General features: G+C 46.5%; 1 protein-coding gene across 1 annotated transcript; it reads right to left on the bottom strand.

Annotated features, from left to right (window-relative positions):
* Positions 1-664: 664 nt before the first annotated feature.
* On the bottom strand, positions 665-21220 carry tp53inp1 (tumor protein p53 inducible nuclear protein 1). The gene is made up of 4 exons (XM_078397159.1): positions 20923-21220; positions 12811-13058; positions 9546-9894; positions 665-5211 (listed from the first exon to the last, which is right to left on the bottom strand). Exons 2-4 carry the CDS (start codon positions 12926-12928, stop codon positions 4962-4964), a joined length of 717 nt encoding a protein of 238 aa, XP_078253285.1. The 5' UTR covers positions 12929-13058; positions 20923-21220; the 3' UTR covers positions 665-4961.
* Between the last annotated feature and the right edge of the window lie 76 nt (positions 21221-21296).

Below are 21296 nucleotides of genomic sequence, written 5' to 3'. Positions count from 1 at the left end.
TGCTACTGACCTCTAGCAGTTTTGGGCCCCATATCCGAGGAAGGATGTGCTGACATTGGAAAGGGTCCAGAGGAGGTTTACGAGAATAATCCCAGGGATGATCGAGTTAATGTATGATGAGCATTTTAACGGCACTGGGCCTGTACTCGCTGGAGTTTAGATGGATGAGGAGGGATCGCATTGAATCTTACCGAATAGTGAAAGGCTTGGATGGACTCGATGTGGAGAGGATGTTTCCACAGGTGGGTGAGTCCAAGACCAGAGGGCACAGCCTCAGAATAAAAGGACGCTATTTTGCAAAAGAGATGAGGAGGAATTTCTTTAGTCAGAGGGTGGTGAATGTGGAATTCATTGCCACAGATGGGTGGGGAGGCCAAGTCAATGGATATTTTTAAGGCAGAGATAGATAGATTCTTGATTAGTACGGGTGTCAAGGGTTATGGGGAGAAGGCAGGAAAATGGGGTTAGAAGGCAGAGATCAGCCTCGATTGAACGGCTGAGTAGACTCGATGGGCCGAATGGCCTCATTCTACTCTGTGAACGTGCTTTGCATAGTGAACTATAATCAAGGGAGGAGAGCATGCTTTCAGTATTTCACCTTTAAAAAAATGATCAATCCTCTGCCAAATATTATTACATTTATTGACAAATGAAACATTTCCACAGTTAGTACAAGAAATCAATAAGCAAATATTAGAACTTAAAAACAAAAAACATTTCTGAATACGTGAAAGCACAGGTAACCAGTATTAAAACATTATTTGAAAGAACACAATTGTACAGTGCAAACTGCACCAGTTAACCTTTTGTATTTACTAATAGGTTGATCCTAAATTAGTAAATCAAATCAAATCACTTACTCTACAAGTCTATAAGATTGACAATTATTTGGCAAAGTGCTGTGTTTATTCTGGAAATTGGATTCTGACTCCAGTCAATTGAGTGACCAGAAAAAGTTTCAAAGTGGGTTACAATATCCCCATTTTGTCATCGTGTTACAATTGAATATAAAATTGTACAACATAACTCCAGTCTTCTGTACATAGTTGGGTCGGTGTGTTATATTTACAACATCTTTCATATCTTCCCATTCTTCATATTTATATTACATTAAATGCTGGTTTCACACACTGAATCTAAAATGGAAGGCACATCATTAACAAATCCAAACATGGATCCCTGTATGGAATACTCAGCAAAACTAAGAATCAGTTTAAGTATTTTGTAACATACACATTCTCCTAGTGTAGCTTTGTTCAAAGCGTTTAAAAAAAAAAGTGAACCCATTGTTTTAATCATCACCGACAGAATCAGCTTCTCATCGATCAAAATACAAAAGAGGCTTTTACACAAACACAAAAAAATCAGTCAAATATAATCAACGTGGACAGTGTCAAAAAACAAAATCAACAACTGGTTGGATCGGGCGAGGATGTTTCCACTTGTGGAAGATTCTAGGACGAGAGGTCGTTCTTTTAGGAAGGAAATGAGGAGGAATTTCTTTAGTCAGAGGGTGGTGAATCTGTGGAATTCTTTACCACAGAAAGCTGTGGAGGGCCAGTCAGTGGATATTTCTAAGGCAGAGATAGATAGATTCTTGATTAGAACAGGTGTCAGAGGTTATGGGGAGAAGGCAGGAGAATGGGGTAGGGAGGGAGGGAGAGACCAGTCACGATTGAGAGGTAGAGTAGACTTGATGGGCCGAATGGCATAAGTCTACTCCGAACACTGATGATCTTGGGTGACAATATCAAATTACACTCAACCACTATTAATTTTCTGTACAACATAAAACTTGTGCAAGCTTTGTACAGAGAACTACAATTCAATTAGATTTTACCACTATGGTGTCAGTGATAAATATCGAACAGAGTAAACATGCAAAGAAAAAATATATAACATTTGCTACACCAGTGTTAATTATATGTAATTTTACAAACATTTTCATCGATGGACTTGGCTATCAATTTGTTATGACCTAGACAAACCTAGACAAGCCTCGAGGCGTACGATCATAACATATTTTATAGATTTATCAGGCATCGTAGTTGTGAAATTTTCATTTGTTAGAAAAACAGTAGTATAGGAAAAGTATTTGTGAATTTATAAAATAAATCCTGAGGCAGAGTTAGGTAAATTATTTCGGCATTGAAAATGCCACAATATTCACTGTAACTGTTGATGTAACTGTTCCTATTTTCTAATCTGTTTCTTAGGATGCTCCTACTAAGTAAAATCTTGTTGGACAAAATATGGAACAATTCCCAGGCAATTGTTTTCTTAAGTTAAAAAAAACCCAAAGTGCTGGAGGAACTGAGCGGGTCAGTGCAGCATCTGTGGAAGGAATGGGCAGGCGAAGTTTCCGGTCAGGATCGTTCTTCAGATTGATAGGGGGAGGACGCTGGCGCGAGGGTGGCAGGGTGGCACAGCTGGTGGAGCCGCTGTCTCACAGTGCCACAGACCTAAGTTCGTTCCTCACCTGCAGTGCGTGTGGAGCTTGCACGTTCTCCTGGTGACTACGTGGGTTTGCTCCGGATGCTCCGGTTTCATCCCACATCACAAAAAAATAAACATGCGGGTTTGTAGATTAATTGGCCTGTGTAAATGTTCTTTAGTGTGCAAGGATTGGATGCGAAAGTGGGATAATGTAGAACTGGTGTGAACAGATGAGCGATCATTGGCATGGACTCGGTGGGCCGAAGGGCCTGTTTCCCTGCTGTATTTTCGAATCGAACAATCGGTTCAAGGTGGGGGTCTGGCAAAACCCTTGGCAAGGGATAGATCGTGACACAAGAGACTGCAGATGCTGAAATTTTGAAACATGAAATGCTGGAGGAACGGCAGATCAGGCTGCATTTTAGTCTAGTGTGGTTTAGAGTTACAGCGCGGAAACAGGCCCTTCGGCACACCGAGTTGGCAACGACCAGCGATCCACTACACTAGACTATCTTGCACACTAGGGACAATTTATTTTTACAGAAGCCAATTATCCCACAAATCTATACATCTTTGGAGTTGTGGGAGGAAACCGGAGCACCCAGCGAAAAACCACAGGGTCACATGGAGAACGTACAAACTCCGCACAGACAGTGTTCGGATTCGAACCCGGGTCTCTGGCGCTGTAAGGCAACAGCTTTAATGATGAGGTGATAACGAAGGGATGTATGGATGCGAACAGTGGAAACTGGCAGGATGACTAGGGTGGGGGAGGGACAGAGAGAGGGAATGCATGGGTTACTTGAAATTAGAGGTTAATATTCATACCACTGGGGTGTAAACTACCCAAGCGAAATATGAGGTGCTGTTCCTCCAATTTGTGCTGGGCCTCACTCTGACAGTGGAGGGGGCCCAGGACAGAAAGGTCAGTGTGGGAATGGGAGGGGGAGTTAAAATGTTTAGCAACCAGATCGCATAGGTGAGAAAAGGTGACTTGGGGAAAATTATTAGTTTAGTTTGTTATCACAGCGAAATCCTTTTTGTTGCAATGAGCAACCATCAGAGAGTATAGTTGCTCTTTACCTGCGTTTTCCACTCAAGATTAACATTTTATAGGAGCATCTTCGGAATGTGGAACTAAAACAAAAGATTAATATAACCATTTTATCCCTAAGGAATTTAACATTCTGCAATAAACGTCACAACTAATATAACATACCAAGGAGAAAAATTCAAACAAAATAATCCTTCACGTGAATGCACAGCATCGAGGTATTAACCAACATTTTTTTTAAAAAACATCTCAATACAACACGTTTAGAAAGGAACAAATCGATAACCTAGAAACAGTTGGACGTTTAAATTGCTACGCAGAGAGAAAGCATGTACGTAGCACCAAACCTTGAATATGTACAAATATCCTGCAGTAATGATAATGTTACTGAATCACATGCAGTCCAAAGAAAGGTTCCTTTTTAAAAACTGAAATATATATATATCTCAGGCTTCCTTGATGTCACATTACAGGTACTTAGAAAAATTATACACTGTACTTGTCCCTGAGAATCTGTGTTGCAAACTAAATTGAGATCACCCTCCAGAAACAAATCACAGTCCAAAGAGCCTTTTCATCTCCAAGGCAACATTTGTTAATGATGGTTTCGATATATATATTTTTTTGCGGCTGAATTTTGCTCTCGTGTGAACGTGAAAACGGACGGAGAGGAACTTTCCAGAATTCAGAGTTTAAAAAAAAATCCCATCAACAAGGAAAAGGCATTTGGTGATACAGAGTTTAAGACTTTAAAGCACCCGGGAAGAAAAAAAGATTAGAAACCTCCAAAATACTTACTTACTCGTCATGATTAATGATTTCCTAATTTTGTTAAATACGGAGCACTAGAAAATGGTTATCAATACGAGTATAGAAGTTGGGAGGTCATGTTGCAGTTGCCTAAGACGTTGGTGAGGCCGCATTTAGAATATTGTGTTCAGTTCTGGGCACCGTGTTATAGGAAAGATGTTGTCAAGCTGGAAAGGGTACAGAGAAGATTTACGAGGATGTTGCCAGGGCTAGCGGGTCTGAGCTATAGGGAGAGGTTGAGTAGGCTGGGACTCTATGCCCTGAAGCGCAGGAGGATGAGGGGTGATCTTATTGAGATGTATAAAATCATGAGTGGAATAGATTGGGTAGATGCACAGAGTCTCTTGCCCAGAGTAGGTGAATCGAGGAACAGAGGACATAGGTTCAAGGTGAAGGGGAAAAGATTTAATAGGAATCTGATAGGTAAGGTGGTGGGTGTATGGAACAAGCTGCCAGAGGAGGTAGTTGAGGCAGGGACTTTCCCAACATTTAAGAAATAGTTAGGACAGGTTTGGAGGTATATTTACCAAACGTGGGCAGGTGGGACGTGTTGGTCGGTGTGGGCAAGATGGGCCTGTTTCCACGCTGTATCACTCTATAACACTCGCGAGATTTACAACGAGAACATTGCTTTTCAAAACAAAAAAGAAAACAATAACGATTAATAATTATACTGCCGTTGGCAAGGTTGGTGTAGAGCGTGTCCACTGTGTTTAATCTGTCGAGAGATGTACTCCCGGTTAAGGTTTTGGCGGCGAATATTGTTGCGGTTTACGAGGTGCTTTGCGCAGTGTTCCTTCCCACGCTGAGCATGGCGGAGTTGAGCGGCTTGCTCCACAAGATCGGTGTGGGCGGCCAGTGTAGCTGCATAGCAGCGAATATGGTGGTCAACCCCACCGGGGGGCGCACTTCTGCAACGACAAGCAAAATGGCAGTCACTCATGACGTCACGCTAGATCGTCGCATTGACACAATGCTTCCATGTCCAGCTTTATCAGGCAGCGCAGTGCACAACAACAGGCCCTACGGCCAGCAATGCTCTATGGTTAGTTTAGTTCCGTTTAGAAATACACCGCTGAAACAGGCCCTTTGGCCCAACGAGTCCGCAACGACCAGCGATCCCCGCACATCAACGCTGTCCTACACACACTAGGGACAGTTTACATTTATACCAAGTCAAATTAACCTATAGACCTGTACGTCTTTGGAGTGTGGGAGGAATCCGAAGATCTCGGGTAAAACCCATGCATTCAGGCCGAGAACATACAAACTCCGTACAGGCAGCACCCACCCGTAGTCAGGATTGAACCCGGGTCTCTGGCGCTGTAAAGCAGCAACTCTACCGCTGCACCACCCTTGAGTGCCGCCCTTGAGTTAGTGTAGGAAAGGACTGCAGATGCTGGTTTACACCAAAGATAGACACAAAATGCTGGAGTAACAGCGGGACAGGCAGTATCTCTGGAGTTAAGGCATGGGTGATGTTTCGGGTCAAGACTGAACCAAGAAGGGTCTCGACCCAAAACGACACCCATGTAGACAGGTCTCGACCTGAAACACCACCTATTCCTTCTATCCAGAGATGCTGCCTGTCCCGCTGAGTTACTCCAGCATTTTGTGCCTGGCTTCAATGTTCAATTGTTTATTGTCACGTGTGCACAGCTCAGTGCAATTCTTTTTGCACAACCCATAAATGTAAAGTTGTCATATTTTGGCGCCGTTTGCAAAGGAAGAGTCCAAAGTTGGGCTACATGCTGGAAGTACTGCAGCTGCCCTCCCCCTCATCCAGGTAGGCCCAGGTAATCCACAGGCTGCTGCAGGCCTTCTCCTTGCCCGACCACCAGCCTCTGTCTCCTGCAGCCACCTTGCAGACGCTGCCTGTGCTGAACGTGATGCTGACCATCTCATAGAAACATAGACATAGAAAATGGCCATTCGGCCCTTCGAGCCATTCAATATGATCATGGCTGATCATCCAAAATCAGTACCCCGTTCCTGCTGCTTCCCCCATATCCCGTGATTCCGTTAAGCCCTAAGAGCTAAATGTAACTTTCTCTTGAAAACTCTTTTCTCTTATCTACCTGCACATAATCCATATCTTCCCAACCCCTGCATATCCATGTGTCTCTCTGAAAGTCTCTTAAATGCTACTAACATATTTGGCTCAACCATCACCCCTGGCTCACCACTCTGTGTAAAAAAAAAAGCTTGTACCACTTGCTCTGTGCGGCACGGTGGCACAGCGGTAGAGTTGCTGCCTCACAGCGCCAGAGGCCCGGGTTCGATCCTGACCATGGGTGCTGTCTGTGCGGACTTTGTGTGTTCTCCCTGTGACCACGTGGGTTTTCTCCGAGACCAACGTCACCCATTCCCTCTCTCCAGAGATGCTGCCTGTCCTGCTGAGTTACTCCAGCATTTTGTGTCCGTCTTCGGTGTAAGCCAGCATCTGCGGTTCCTTCCAACACACCAGGGAAACTTTATCCTGGTTCTAGCTGGGGGGGGGGGGGGGAAGGAGGGAGAGAGGGTGGGGGGGCGAGAGCAGAACTGTGTGGGACACAGTGTCAGAAAATGACGTCTTGGATGCCGAGGTGGCCTGCACCGTAGGTTCCCCACAGCAGGGAGGGCATGGGTGGGCAATGGGTGAAACAAAGAGAATCTCTCTCCAACAGTCCAACAGGGCGGAATAATGGGGCACTTAAGATAAGATAAATCTCCTTTGTAATAGGTTGCTAATGTTGTAAAGACTGTGGTGTTGTCTTGTGCTTCGAGACAAAGAGGTCAAAGAAAAAAGTGGCGTAGGAAGGAAAGCAGTCTGACGAAGGGTCTCCACCCAAAACGCCACCCATTCCTTTACTCCAGAGATGCTGCCTGACCCGCTGAGTTATTCCAGCTTTCTGTGACTATCTTAAGAAAAAAAGGGACAGCAGACAAGAATGTAGATTTTCTAAATTCTGACTCCGTCCCTCCAGTCCCAGTAACATCCATGTGAATCTTTTCTGCACCCTTTCTGGATTAATCACATCTTTCCTATCGCTGGGTGACCAGAACTACACACAACACCCCAAGTGTGGTCTCACCAACTACGTCTCGACCCAAAATGTCGCCCATCCCTTCGATTCAGAGAGTGGCGGCACGGTGGAGCAGCGGCAGAGTTGCTGCCTTACAGCGCTTGCAGCGCCGGAGTCCCGGGTTCGAGAACGACTACGGGTGCTGTCTGTACGGAGTTTGTATGTTATCCCCGTGACCTGCGTGGGTTTTCTCCAGGTGCTCCGGTTTCCTTCCACACTCCAAAGACGTACAGGTTTGAAGGTTAATTGGTTTGGTGTAATTGTAAATTGTCCCTTGTGTGTGTAGGATAGTGTTAATGTGCGGGGATTGCTGGTCGATGCGGACTCATAGAAACATAGAAAGTAGGTGCAGGAGTAGGCCGTTCGGCCCTTCGAGCCAGCACCACCATTCAATATGATCATGGCTGATCATCCAGAATCAGTACCCCGTTCCTGCTTTTTCTCCATATCTCTAAACTAAACTAAACTGGATGCTGCCTGTCCCACTGAGTCACTCCAGCATTTTGTGTCTTTCTTCGGCGCAATCTGCCATTTCCTCCTCCACTCAACTTCGACTTGTACAGTTGCAACATCGTGTCCGACCTCCTGTACTCTACACCCTGGCCAATGAAAGTCTCTGTTCTACACACTCTCAAGGGTCCATCCATTTACCGTGCTAGTCCTGTCCCGCTCTGACTTCTCAACATGGCACCTCACACTTATCAGTGTTAAATTCAATAGACAATAGGTGCAGGAGGAGGCCATTTGGCCCTTCGAGCCAGAACCGCCATTCAATGTGATCATGGCTGATCATCCACAATCAGTACCCCGTTCCTGCCCTCTCCCCTTACCCCCTGACTCCGCTATCATTAAGAGCTCTATCTAACTCTCTCTTGAATTCCATCTGCCATTCCTTGGTCTACTTCTCAAATTCATCTAGATTCATCTGTATTCATGAGAGAGTTAGACATAGCTCTTAGAGCTAACGGAATCAAGGGATATGGGGGGGAAAGCAGGAACGGGGCACTGATTTTGGATGATCATCCATGATCATATTGAATGGTGGTGCTGGCTCGAAGGGCCGAATGGCCTACTCCTGCACCCCTATTTTCTTTGTTTCCATGTCTGTTTCTAGATTCCGCCGTATTCTTAGATAACCTCCAATCACCAATTCTGGTGTTTAGTTTAGATACAGCATGGAAACAAGCCCTTCGGCCCATCGAGTCTGTGCCGACCAGAGATCTCTGCTTAATAACGATATCGTACAAAACGAGGGACAGTTTACAATTTTACCAAGACAATTAACCGAGTCCGCACCGATAAGCGATCCCCGCACATTAATGGAAAACAATGAGAAGCATATTTCAAAATTCATAAATTTATCCATTGTGCAGATTTGAGTTTAAAAATGACTATTTAAAAAAAAGAAATATTAGCAGCATGTTGAATCTTTTATTATTTAAAATACCTTTCCTAGAGTTGGCACGCTGGGAGATTGAAAGAAAATCCATATTTCAACGTTCTGCTCAGTCAAAATGAGTACAAAATCCGTACAGACAGTATCCGTAGTCACAGGTATCACAAAAAGCTGGAGTAACTCAGCAGGTCGGGCAGCATCTCAGGAGAGAAGGAATGGGTGACGTTTCGGGTCGAGACCCTTCTTCAGACTGATGTCAGGGGAGGGGGCGGGACAAAGAAAGGATGTAGTTGGAGACAGGAAGAGAGTGGGAGAACTGGGAAGGGGGAGGGGAAAGAGAGGGACAGAGGAGTTATCTAAAGTTAGAGAAGTCAATGTCCATACCGCTGGGCTGTAAGCTGCCCAAGCGAAATATGAGGTGCTGTTCCTCCAATTTGTGGTGGGCCTCACTCAAACCCGGGTCTCTGGCGCTGTAAAGCAGCAACTTTACTGCTGTGCTGCCCGTTCATATTACATAGAAGAGTAGAGCAGAAGAACAGGCCCTTCAGCCCACAACGTCTGTGCCAAACATGATGCCAAGACCATCACTTATGTACCTCCATATCTACTTGGCCACATGTCTATCCAAGGGTCTTTTAACTGCCACTAATGTATCTGCACATCTCTTTTAAACTTTGCCCCACTCACCTTAAATATGCCCTCACATTGAAACTGCACATGACAATAAATAAATGGACTGATCACATTTCAAAGCACAAAAATCAGCACTACACCAAACACCCACCTGATAGCTGTTTCCGTTTCGTACTCAACAGACCGGCTGTTCTCTCTGGTGTTGCTTCGGACGTTGTGAACCATGTACACAGACATGCTGGGGTGTTCGATCAGGAGGTTCTCCATGGGGCTGGTCTCGACCTGTATTGGGGCATGGCCACCTGCAGTGAAACAGGGCGGAGGGGTGATAAACCAGCTCTCCTCCAGAGGGCCGGAGTCGAGCTGAAGGAAGCAGGGGTCACTACAATTGCCCAGCAACTCAATGGATGAGGTTGAGGAGGAGGAGAAGATGGCGGAATCTGGGAAAGATTCCAAGCCCATGCTGGTTGAGTCTTCTTCAGAGCAATTAGTACAAGCATCTAAAAAGCAGCAAGCGACCGTCAAAGTGTGTTAGAAGCAGGAAATGGGGTGAGCGGGGGAAATAAACAAATTAATCAGGGCAGCATGCAAGTAGTAAGGTATTTAAAGTTTTAAAAATGAAAGAGGAATTGGAGAAAAGGGTGAGAAAAGGAAATATATTTATTAGTCTTATTTTGTAATCAACACTCCAGTTTATATAACTGCATTCATAAAAACTACCAATTAAGTTTAGAGATACAGCGCGGAAAAAGGCCCTTCGGCCCACCGATTCCGCGCCAACCAGCGACCCCCCAACATTAACACTACCCTACACACACCAGGGCCAATTTTTACATTTACCAAGCCAATTAACCTACAAACCTGTACGTCTTTGGATTGTGGGAGGGAACCGAAGATCCCGGATCACAGGTCATGGGGAGAACGTACAAACTCCGTACAAACAGCACCCGTAGTCGGGATCGAACCCGAGTTCTTGGCGTTGTAAGGCAGCAACTCTACCGCTGCGCCACCGGGCCACCCTTGAGTTATATCTAGACAATAGGTGCAGGAGGAGGTCATTCGGCCCTTCGAGCCAGCACCGCCATTCAATGTGATCATGGCTGATCATTCTCAATCAGTACCCCGTTCCTGCCTTCTCCCCATACCCCCTAGGAAGGGACTGCAGATGCTGGTTTACATCGAAGGCAGACACAAAATGCTGGAGTAACCCAGCGGGACAGGCAGCATCTCTGGAGAGAAGGAATGGCCGACGTTTTGGGTCGAGACTAAATTAAGAAGGGACTCGACCCAAAACGTCACCCATTCCTTCTCTCTAGAGATGCTGCCTGTCCTGCTAAGTTACTCCAGCCACCGTGCTCCCCCCCAGTCAAGTGCAGTAATAATACAAAATAAAGTGCTGGAGTAACCCCGCCAGTTAGGCAGTATTTCTGGAGAACATGGATAGGTCTCGATCCGAAATGTCACCTGGTCAGGTCCATGCTCTCCAGACACAAACACAAAGTCCTGGGGTAACTCAGCATGTCAGGCAGCATAGAGTCATTGAGTGACACAGCATGGAAACAGGCCCTTCGGCCCAACTTGCCCACGCCGACCAACATATCCCATCATTCTTCTAAACTCCAGCGAGTGCAGGCCCAGTGCCGACAAACGCTCATCACAGGTTAACCCATTCATTCCTGGGATCATTCTTGTAAACCTCCTCTGGGCCATTCTCTCCAGAGCCAGCACATCCTTCCTCAGATATGGGGCCCTTTTGTGCAAACCAGTATCTGTACTTCCATCTTTCTACAGTAATGATACAGTTGTTAGGTCACTAGTCTAGTAGCCCGTTCCTGCTTTCTCCCCAAATCCCTTGATTCCGTTAGCCCTAAGAGCTAAATTTAACTCTCTCTTGAAAACATCCAGTGAATTGGCCTCCACTGCCTTCTGACGCAGAGAATTCCACAGATTCACAACTCACTGGGTGAAAAGGTTTTTCCTCATCTCAGTCCTAAATGGCCGACCCCTTATTCTTAAACTGTGACCCCTGGTTCTGGACTCCCCCAACATTGCAAACATTTTTTCTTGCATCTAGCTTGTCCAATTCCTTACTAAATTCCTTGGGCTAAATTGATTTGCATCTAGCTTGTCCAATTCCTTAAAATGCATACACCGCTCGTTGAAAAATACAGCGTCATGTGAAGGAAGTCCTGTTGCCTGTTGATTATCTGATATTTTTATTTATGGGGTTGCCAACGACATCCCGTATTTTGGGCTAAATTGATTTGCATCTAGCTTGTCCAATTCCTTAAAATGCATACACCGCTCGTTGAAAAATACAGCATCATGTGAAGGAAGTCCTGTTGCCTGTTGATTATCTGATATTTTTATTTATTCAAAGCATTCATGCAGTGTTATTCAAAACAGCTGATTTTATGGCACTTCATGAAACATTATTGTCATCACCTCAGAGGGTTTTTTAAAACATATGGTTTGCCACGTATTTATACCGCAATTCCTCCACTCAACTCAACTTTCTCCCCCCGCCCACTGAGTCCACGCCAACCAGCGATCCCCGCACACTACACCATCCTACACACACTAGGGACTATTTACAATTTTTTACTGAAGTCGATTAAACACCAAAACTGCACATCTTTGGAGTGTGGGAGGAAACCAGAGGACCCGGAGATGACCCACACAGGTCACGGGGAGATGGGGTTGCCAACGACATCCCGTATTTTGGGCTAAATTGATTTGTCCCGTACGGGACCGCCCTTGTCCCGTATTAGGCCCGAAGGGGCGCGGTAGGCCCGGACGCTGTAGGCCCCGACAGTTTAGGTCGCGACACGCTAGGTTTCCGACATTTTAGCTCTGGACAGTGTAGGTCCGGAGGCCCAGGCGCCGCCTAACGGAGGTTGCATAGCAACCCGCCTCCCGGCCCGGGCGGCCGCTATTGGTGGAGCAGAAGCACGTGGCCGCAGACTGAATGAGGTCATGTGGGGCGCGAGAGGTGACGTCACCTTGTCCCGCATTTAGGAGTGCGATAGTTGGCACCCCTACGGGGAGAACTTACGAAATCCGTGCAGACGGCACCCGTAGTCAGGACAGAACATGGGCCTCTGGCGCTGTGAGGCAGCAACTCTACCTCCGCGCCACCATGCCGCCCTTATGTACATAGAGTCATACAGTGCGGAAACAGGCCCTTCGGCCTAACTTGGACTCCAGGCAGACTGCAGAAGGGTCCTGTCCCCAAAATGGCACCTATCTATATCCTCCAGAGATGCTCCCTGACCTGCTGAGTTACTCCAGCACTTTGTGTCTTTATGGTAAACCAGTATCTGCAGTTGCCCGTGTCTCCATTTTAGTTTCCATGGGTGAATACAACATGGCAGCCTCATGTATATTATGTGTGTACTCTGCCTTAAATTTCTTACCGAGATAATCAACCAGAATCCACTCGTCATCTTCCTTTGTGCATTCCTCATGCTCCCCATTTTCATTTTCCGCACTGTCAATTGCTCCAAACAACATACTTGACAAGTGCTGGTACATAGCTCAAAGGCCAGGGACGCCGATAGCAACTGATCACTTTAATGGGCACAGGCGCACAAGTCCTTGACTCCACAAAACGTATACAATTCCAAAATCCCACACCAGCAAAGGAACACAAGTCCACGTGAACCTGTGTGGGGTGAGAAGTTTAGAGTATTAAAAACTCGGAGCAAAAGAGAAACGGCATAAATAAGTACAGAATACTATTCCAAAATTTAATACATCTAAATATGAGCCCAAAAATATTTCAGTTCAACAACATGTTATAAAACATAATACAAAAGGAACTGCAGGTGCTGGTTTATACCAAAGAGAGGCACAAAATGCTGGAGTAATTCAGCTGGAGAAAATGGATATGTGACGTTTCGAGTTGGGACCCTTCTCCAGATTGAAGTCCTTTTGTGACGTTTCGGGTCGGGACCGTTCTTCAAACTTCTGAAGAAGGGTCCCAACCCGAAATGTCAACTATCTATTGTCTCCAGAGATGCTATCATGTCTAAAGAAGGGTCTCGACATGAAACGTCTCCCATTCCTTCTCTCCAGAGATGCTGCCTGTCCCGCTGAGTTACTCCAGCATTTTGTGCCGATCTTTACAATACATGCAAAGTCAGAAGAAGGGTCCTGACACTAAACGTCATCTCTCCATGTCCGCCAGAGATGCTGCCTGACCCGCTGAGGCACTCCAGCACTTCAGACTCTACGCAAGATTCCAGCATCTGCAGTTCCTTGTGTCTAAAACATGTTAATGTATAGAAGATAGACACAAAAGCTGGAGTAACACAGCGGGTCAGGCAGCATCTCTGGAGAAAAGGAATAGGTTCTGAAGAAGGGTTTCCACCTGAAACATCACCTGTTCCTTTTTTCCAGAGATGCTGCCTGACCCGCTGAGTTACTCCAGCTTTTCTTTCCTACAGAAAGGTGTGGAGGCCAAGTCAGTGGATATGGGCTTATACTCGCTGGAATTTAGAAGACTGAGGGGGGATCTTATTGAAACATATAAAATTCTTAAGAGGTTGGAGAGGCTAGATGCGGGAAGATTGTTCCCGATGTTGGGGAAGTCCAGAACCAGGGGTCACAGCTTAAGGATAAGGGGGAAGTCTTTTAGGACCGAGATGAGAAAACATTTCTTCACACAGAGTGGTGAGTCTGTGGAATTCTCTGCCGCAGAAGGTAGTTGAGGCCAGTTCATTGGCTATATTTAAAAGGGAGTTAGATGTGGCCCTTATGGCTAAAGGGATCAGGGGGTATGGAGAGAAGGCACGTACAGGTTACTGAGCTGGATGATCAGCCATGATCATATTGAATGGTGGTGCAGGCTCGAAGGGCCGAATGGCCTACTCCTGCACCTATTTTCTATGTTTCTATGATATTTTTAAGGCAGAGATAGATATATTTTTGATTAGTACAGGTGTCAGGGGTTATGGGGAGAAGGCAGGAGAATGGCGTTAGGAGAGATAGATAGATCAGCCATGATTGAATGGCGTGGACTTGATGGGCCGAATGGCCTAATTCTACTCCTATCATTTGTGACCATTTTTGTGTCTATCCTCAGTGTAATCCAGCATCTGCAGTTCTTCCTACACTTAGTGTAAAGATAAGTCAAGAGCTGAAAACCTTTAAATTTCTTTACAGCAGGCCTTCAATTTTATCTTGGGTTCCCAGGTATTTCTGTAAAGGTTTCCCATGATTTCCCTGGTTCTTTAGTTTTAGTTTAGAGACACAGCGAGGAAACAGGCCCTTCGGCTCACCGAGTCCGGGCGACCAGCGTTCCCCACACATTAACACTATCCTACACACACTAGGAACAATTTACACTTATACCAAGCCGATTAACCTACAAACCTGTACGTCTTTGGAGTGTGGGGGGAAACCGAAGATCTCGGAGAAAACTCACGCGGGTCACGGGGAGAACGTACAAACTCCGTACAGACAGCACCCTTAGTCGGGATCGAACCCGGGTCTTACAAGTGCTGTAAGGCAGCAACTCTACCACTGCACCACCGTGCCGCCCTAAATAGATACATGGATTGACTCCCTTGCATCCCTTGGTAAGTGGAAAGACCAGGTTTGGAGGGATATGGACCAAAGGCGAGCAGGTGGGACTGGTGTAGCTGAGACATGTTGGCCGGTGTGGGCAAGTAGGGCCTGTTTTCACGCTGTATCTCTCTATGACTCTAAATAATAGTTTCCAGCCTGACACACCTCCCGTGTGATGGGGGGGGGGGGGGGGGGGGGGGAGGGGAGATGGCAATGATCCATTAACAAAAGGCCCATTAGGCTTCCATACACACGGCACTTCGGAACTCCACAAAAGGAATGCAAAAATATTCATATACTTGGAAACGAGCTAACAGTCATAGGGTGCCGTGACAAACCTGTGCCAAGTCAAGAGAGGGAGGGGGGAGGGGGGAGAGGGCATGGGGAGAGAGCGGGAGGGGGGGGGGGAGAGAGAGAGCGGGGGAGGGGGGGGGGGGGGGGGAGAGGAAAATGGCCAAAACCTATGGAATTAAACTCTAATATTATTCAGGAATAAAAAGGTTAATTGGCTTCAGTAAAACGGTGAATTGTCCCTGGTGTGTAGGATAGTGCTAGTGTACGGGGTGATCGCTGGTCGACGCGGACTCGGTGGGCCAAAGGGCCTGTTTCCGCGCTGTATCTCTAAAGGCCCAGAGCCCTTTGTCAGAACTAAGAGAGAGACACACATGAGGAACTGCAGATACTTGAGTCAAGTCTAAAAGTAAAGTCGGAAACAACCTCCAGTATGGACATTGGACCGTGGAGCCAGTTTCCGTGCTGTAAAACTCAATGACAACTGCTCCATCAATTTAATTATGTTCCAACCTAAACGAGGTTTACCAGACGTACATGGAAATACTTTCACTGTGGACAAGATCCAATGAACGTCAGGAAGTTCCTTTTCTGTATTGCCTAATGGAGAACTGCGACTCCATTAAGCAAGATAGACACAAAAAGCTGGAGTGACTCAGTGGGGCAGGCAGCATCTCTGGAGAGAAGGAATGGTCGATGTCTCAACCCGAAACGTCACCCATTCCTTCTCTCCAGAGATGCTGCCTGCCCCACTGAGTCACTCCAGCATTTTGTCTCTATCTTCGATTTAAACCAGCATCCGCAGTTCCTTCCTACACAGTCCATTAAGCAACACAGGAAGAAGGCGGGTAGTGCAGGTCTCACAGAACAGGTTAGAGGAATAAGGCATCGCCCTGTAGGGAACATCGATCATAGGCCAGTGCAGCACGGGAACAGGCCCTTCAGCCCACAATGTCTGTGCCGAGTCGTAGAGTGATACAGCGTGGAAACAGGCCCTTCGGCCAACCTGCCCACACCGGCCAACATGTCCCAGCTACACTAGTCCCACCTGCCTGCGTTTGGCCCATATCCCTCCAAACCTGTCCAATCCATGTATATGTCTAACTGTTTCTTAAACGTTGGGATAGTCCCAGCCTCGACTACCTCCTCTGGCAACGCGTTCCATACACCGACCAACCTTTGTGTGAAAACCCCTGACACCTGTACTAATCAACAATCTATCTATCTCTGCCTTAAAAATATCCATTGACTTGGCCTCCAGTCTTCTGTGGCAAGGAATTCCACAGATTCACCACCCTCTAACTAAAGAAAATCCTCCTCATCTCCTTCCTATGTTTCAATGAGGTCCCCCCTCATCCTTCTAAACTCCAGCGAGTACAGGCCCAGTGTTGTCAATCGCTCATCATATGCTAACCCACTCATTCCTGGGATCACCTCCTCTGGACCCTCTCCAGAGCCAGCACATCCTTCCTCAGATATGAAGATGATAATTTCTTCACCATATGCAGGCCGTCCATTTACACTAATCCCTTTTTAGCAATTACCTCTTGATAACAGGCCTTCAAGGCCAAGATAAGATTGCACGCCTAAGAACTTTGAAACCTTTGTGGGCACCAGAAACGTGGTGACTGTTTGTGTCCTGTGTCGGTGAAGTCTACTATTACACCACAGCCGTTGCACTTTGTACTTATCTGTGATTGTGCTTATCTACAGTATCACTGTGTCCATCTTTGGCGTAAGCCAGCATCTGCAGTTCCTTAGCGGGTCAGACAGCGTCTCTGGAGAACAGGTCGAGACCCGAAATGTCACCTATTTCTTTTCTCCAGAGATGCTGCCTGACCCGTTGAGTTACTTCAGCTATTTGTGTCTATCTTCGGTTTAAACCAGCACCTGCTGTTCCTTCCCGCACAGTCACCTATCCATATTCTCCGGGGAAGCTACCTGACCCGCTGAGTTACTCCAGCACTTTGTGTCTTTTTATATATTAACCAGCATCCAGTTTTTTGTTTCTGCATAGAACAGTACAGCACAAGAACAGGCCCTTCGGCCCACAATTTCTGTGCCCAACATGATGACCTGACCATCCTTTATCTACCTACACATAATCCATTTCCTTTTCAAATCAGTTTAGTTTATTATCACATTACCGAAGTAAACATAGAAACAAGGTGCAAGAATAGGCCATTCGATCCTTCGAGCCAGCACCGCCATTCAATATGATCATGGCTCATCATCCAAAATCAGTACCCCGTTCCTGCTTTCTCCCCATATCCCTTGATTCCGTTAGCCCCAAGAGCTATATCTACCTCTCTCCTGAATACATTCCAGTGAATTGGCCTCCACTGCCTTCTGTGGCAGAGAATTCCACAGATTCACAACTCTCTGGGTGAAGATGTTTTTCCTCATCTCAGTCCTAAATGGCCTAGCCCTTATTCCTAAACTGTGGCCCCTGGTTCTGGACTCCCCCAACATCGGGAATATTTTTCCTGCATCTAGCCTGTCCAATCCCTTAAGAATTTTATAGGTTTCTATAAGATCGCCTCTCATCCTTCTAAATTCCAGTGCAAAGTACGGTGAAAAGCTTTTGTCACATATCCATATCCAAAAGTCTTTTAAATGCCACTAACATATCTACTTCAACCACCACTCCTGGCTACTGGAGAGAGACCCAGAGCAATCGAGAGGAACATCCCTCCCGAGTTTGGAGATACATTCCTGCAAGGAGCTATCTTGGATCTGCTTTACAATAGCACATAAAACAGTACAGCACAGGAAAAGGACCTTTGGCCCATATTGTTTATGCCAAACCTCATGCCATTAGACTGAAGTCATCCGTCTGTACACAATCCATATCCCACTAGACTCTGAATCTGAAGAAGGGTCCCGACCCAAAAAGCCACCTATCCATGTTCTCCTGAGATGCTGCCTGGCCCGCTGAGTTACTCCAGCACTTTGTGTCTTTTTTTGTTGTTGACCAGCAGTAACTCAGTGGGAAAGGCAGCATCCCTGGAGAGAAGGAATGGGTGACGTTTTGGGTCGAGACCCTTCTTCTGACTGCTGAAGAAGGGTCTTGATCCGAGACGTCACCTATTTCTTCTCTCCAGAGATGCTGCTTGAGAAACCAGCAATCTGCAGTTCCTTTCCATACACTTCAGTTCCTCGTTTCTACATTCCCAAGATTTAACTGGAACCCGAAGGGCAACTTTTTCCACTCACACAATGGTGGGTGTATGGAACAATCTGTAGAGGAGGTAGTCGAGGCAGGTACAGACAGTAAACATAGAAACATACAAACTAGGTGCAGGAGGAGGCCATTTGGCCCTTTGAGCCAGCACCACCATTCATTATGATCATGGCTGATCATCCACAATCAGTAACCCGTGCCTGCCTTCTCCCCTTATCCCTTGATTCCGCTAGCCCCTAGAGCTCTATCTAACTCTCTTTTAAATTCATCCAGTGAATTGGCCTCCACTGCCATCTGTGGCAGAGAATTGCACAAATTCACAACTCTCTAGATGAAAAAGTTTTTTCTCACCTCAGTTTTAAATGGCCTCCCCTTTATTCTTACACTGTAGCCCCTGGTTCTGGACTCCCCCAACATTGGGAACATTTTTCCTGCATCTAGTTTGTCCAGTCCTTTTATAATTTTATACGTCTCTATAAAATCCCCTCTCATCCTTCTAAAGTCTAGTGAATACAACCCCAGTCTTTTCAATCTTTCCTCATATGACAGTCCCGCCATCCCGGGGATTAACCTCGTGAACCTACGCTGCACTGCCTCAATAGCAAGGATGTCCTTCCTCAAATTAGGAGACCAAAACTGTACACAATACTCCAGATGCGGTTTTAACAGGGCCCTATACAACTGTAGAAGAACCTCGTTATAGATAATTTATAGATAGGATGGGTTTAGAGGGATGTCCGTCCTCAAATTAGGAGACCAAAACTGTACACAATACTCCAGATGTGGTCTTAACAGGGCCCTATACAACTGCAGAAGAACCTCTTTATAGATAATTTATAGATAGGATGGGTTTAGAGGGATCTGGGCCAAGTGCAGGCAATTGGGACTTGCTTTGAAGGGCTGGCACGGATGAGTTGGGCCAAAGGGCCTATTTCCTTACTCTATGACTCTATGCATTCACCCTGTCTATTCCCCTCATGGTGTTATTAATGGAACAAACTTTTCAGGGAATTACTACATTCGCTGCCTGACTAGATTAGGTATAATTCCACCGTCAACACGTCTAGCAACAAGTGTACAACTATTTTGACGGTGTTTTAGAGATGGAAATAAACCCAGGTTGACGACTTGGCTGCATTCCAAAAGTTGACCCAGCCGCATCGTCCTGGGCCAGTGGAAGATTTGCTCCACCAGGAACCAGCTGGATTTGACCCCCTCTCTCCACCACCCCCCTCCATGAATCCCGAGAACATGGGTCTTCACTTCTGCGCCTACTTTAATAGGAAGTTAATCGCTACATCGCAGATTAGTAGCATTTCTGGCCAGATTCTTTGTTCGCCCACATTTCCAGCACAGCGCCACTTAGCCTGGAAACAAGTGACGTTCAAAAACACACAGGGAGTTCATGCAACTGATCAGAATTTATTTCAACAGGATGCTGTTTTTTTTAAAGAAAAGCTGATAATTTATGGCGTGACGATTTAAAATCGGATTCTTTTTTTGGGAGAATCCTCGACACAAGGGGGGGGGGGGGGGGGGGTGGAGAGAGAAACAGCAGCAGTGATGATGGTTCTACATTGCATGCAGGAAAAACAAACATCCGCAATAAGCAGCGAATGCAAGAAGCAGGAACACAACAGTGTCCCCAACCACATCCTCAGCAACAGCAGAGCCCGGAGACACTGCTGTTTAGTTACGCCATGAAGAACAAAAAAAGCTAACGCAAGCGGTTTAGGAAAAGCGCCCGGCTGGTCATCTGGCTGTAAGAAAATAATCAGGGGAGGAAAAAGTGTGGCTGATATGGGATGAAGGAAATAAAGAGTAGTGCCTGTAAATGTCAACACCATTGCATTTAGACAGAGTACCGAAGGGAGGGGGTGAGGAGGGAGGGAGGGTGCTGGTGAGAATCGAGCTATAAATATTTGTCCAAAGTGCCCCTTCATGTTGCTCCGCTGCACAGTTGCCTTGGCTTTGTCTTTTCGCATTTTCTCCCAGTCTCTCTCTCTCACACTCTCTCTCTCACACACTCACCCTGTCTCTCACACACTCACCCTGTCTCTCACACACTCACCCTGTCTCTCACACTCACTCTTTTTCACTCACTCACACTCACTCTTTTTCACTCACTCTCTCCCCCCCCCCCACACTCACTCACTCACGGACTCTGTAACACACTCACTCCATCGCACACTCATTCTCTCACACACTAACTCCCTCTCACACCTCTCTCACGTACTTTCTCTCACTCACCCACTCACTCTCACCCAGACCCTCACCCACATTCTCTCTCTCACCTACACCCACACTCTCCCACTCCACTCTCCCTCACACTCACTCTCTCACCTACCCATCCACACTCACTCACACTCTCTCTCTAGTCTCACCCCACCCGGCGCCTCGCAGCACCACCCTGGCCACAATCTCTCCCCCCCCCAAAGCACCATATTGCAATGCAGAAAGTTGTGTCTGGAGTCCAACTTGCCTGGCTCGGAGGTGCAGTCTTGTACACTTGCTTCCCTCGGTCGGTCGGTCGGTCGGTAGTGCAAAACTCAAAAGAAAAAGCGACAACAAAAAAAAAAAATATTTTCCCAGGGAAAAAGAAAAGCCGGGCTTGGTTTTTCTCTCTCTCTTTTTTTGCGTCAGTGTGTTGCCCCGAGGCCGGGCGCGGTGCGGGTGAGGTAGAGGGTGTTGTGTTGGGGTGTGTGTGTGTGTGGGGTGTTGTGTTGGGGTGTGTGTGTGCTGGTCTGTGTCTGGGTCTGTGTCGCTATTGTTATTATTGTTGTGGAACTCGCAACAGCAACAGCTGATCGCCGCCTGACGTCACAATGGCCCGCCCCGGGCCCGGCCCCGGCACCA

Source organism: Rhinoraja longicauda, chromosome 4 (assembly GCF_053455715.1).
Source record: "Rhinoraja longicauda isolate Sanriku21f chromosome 4, sRhiLon1.1, whole genome shotgun sequence".
Taxonomy (NCBI): Eukaryota; Metazoa; Chordata; class Chondrichthyes; order Rajiformes; family Arhynchobatidae; genus Rhinoraja; species Rhinoraja longicauda.
This window is presented reverse-complemented; position numbering and strand designations above follow the sequence as displayed.

Excerpts from the sequence above, each read along its gene's own strand:
- tp53inp1 (XM_078397159.1), bottom strand. The coding sequence starts at position 12,928 with ATGTACCAGCACTTGTCAAGTATGTTGTTTGGAGCAATTGACAGTGCG. Across the intron at positions 9,895-12,810 it reads GATTCTGGTTGATTATCTCG|ATGCTTGTACTAATTGCTCT; the intron begins GTAAGAAATTTA and ends GCTGCTTTTTAG. Across the intron at positions 5,212-9,545 it reads GAAACGGAAACAGCTATCAG|AAGTGCGCCCCCCGGTGGGG; the intron begins GTGGGTGTTTGG and ends TTGTCGTTGCAG.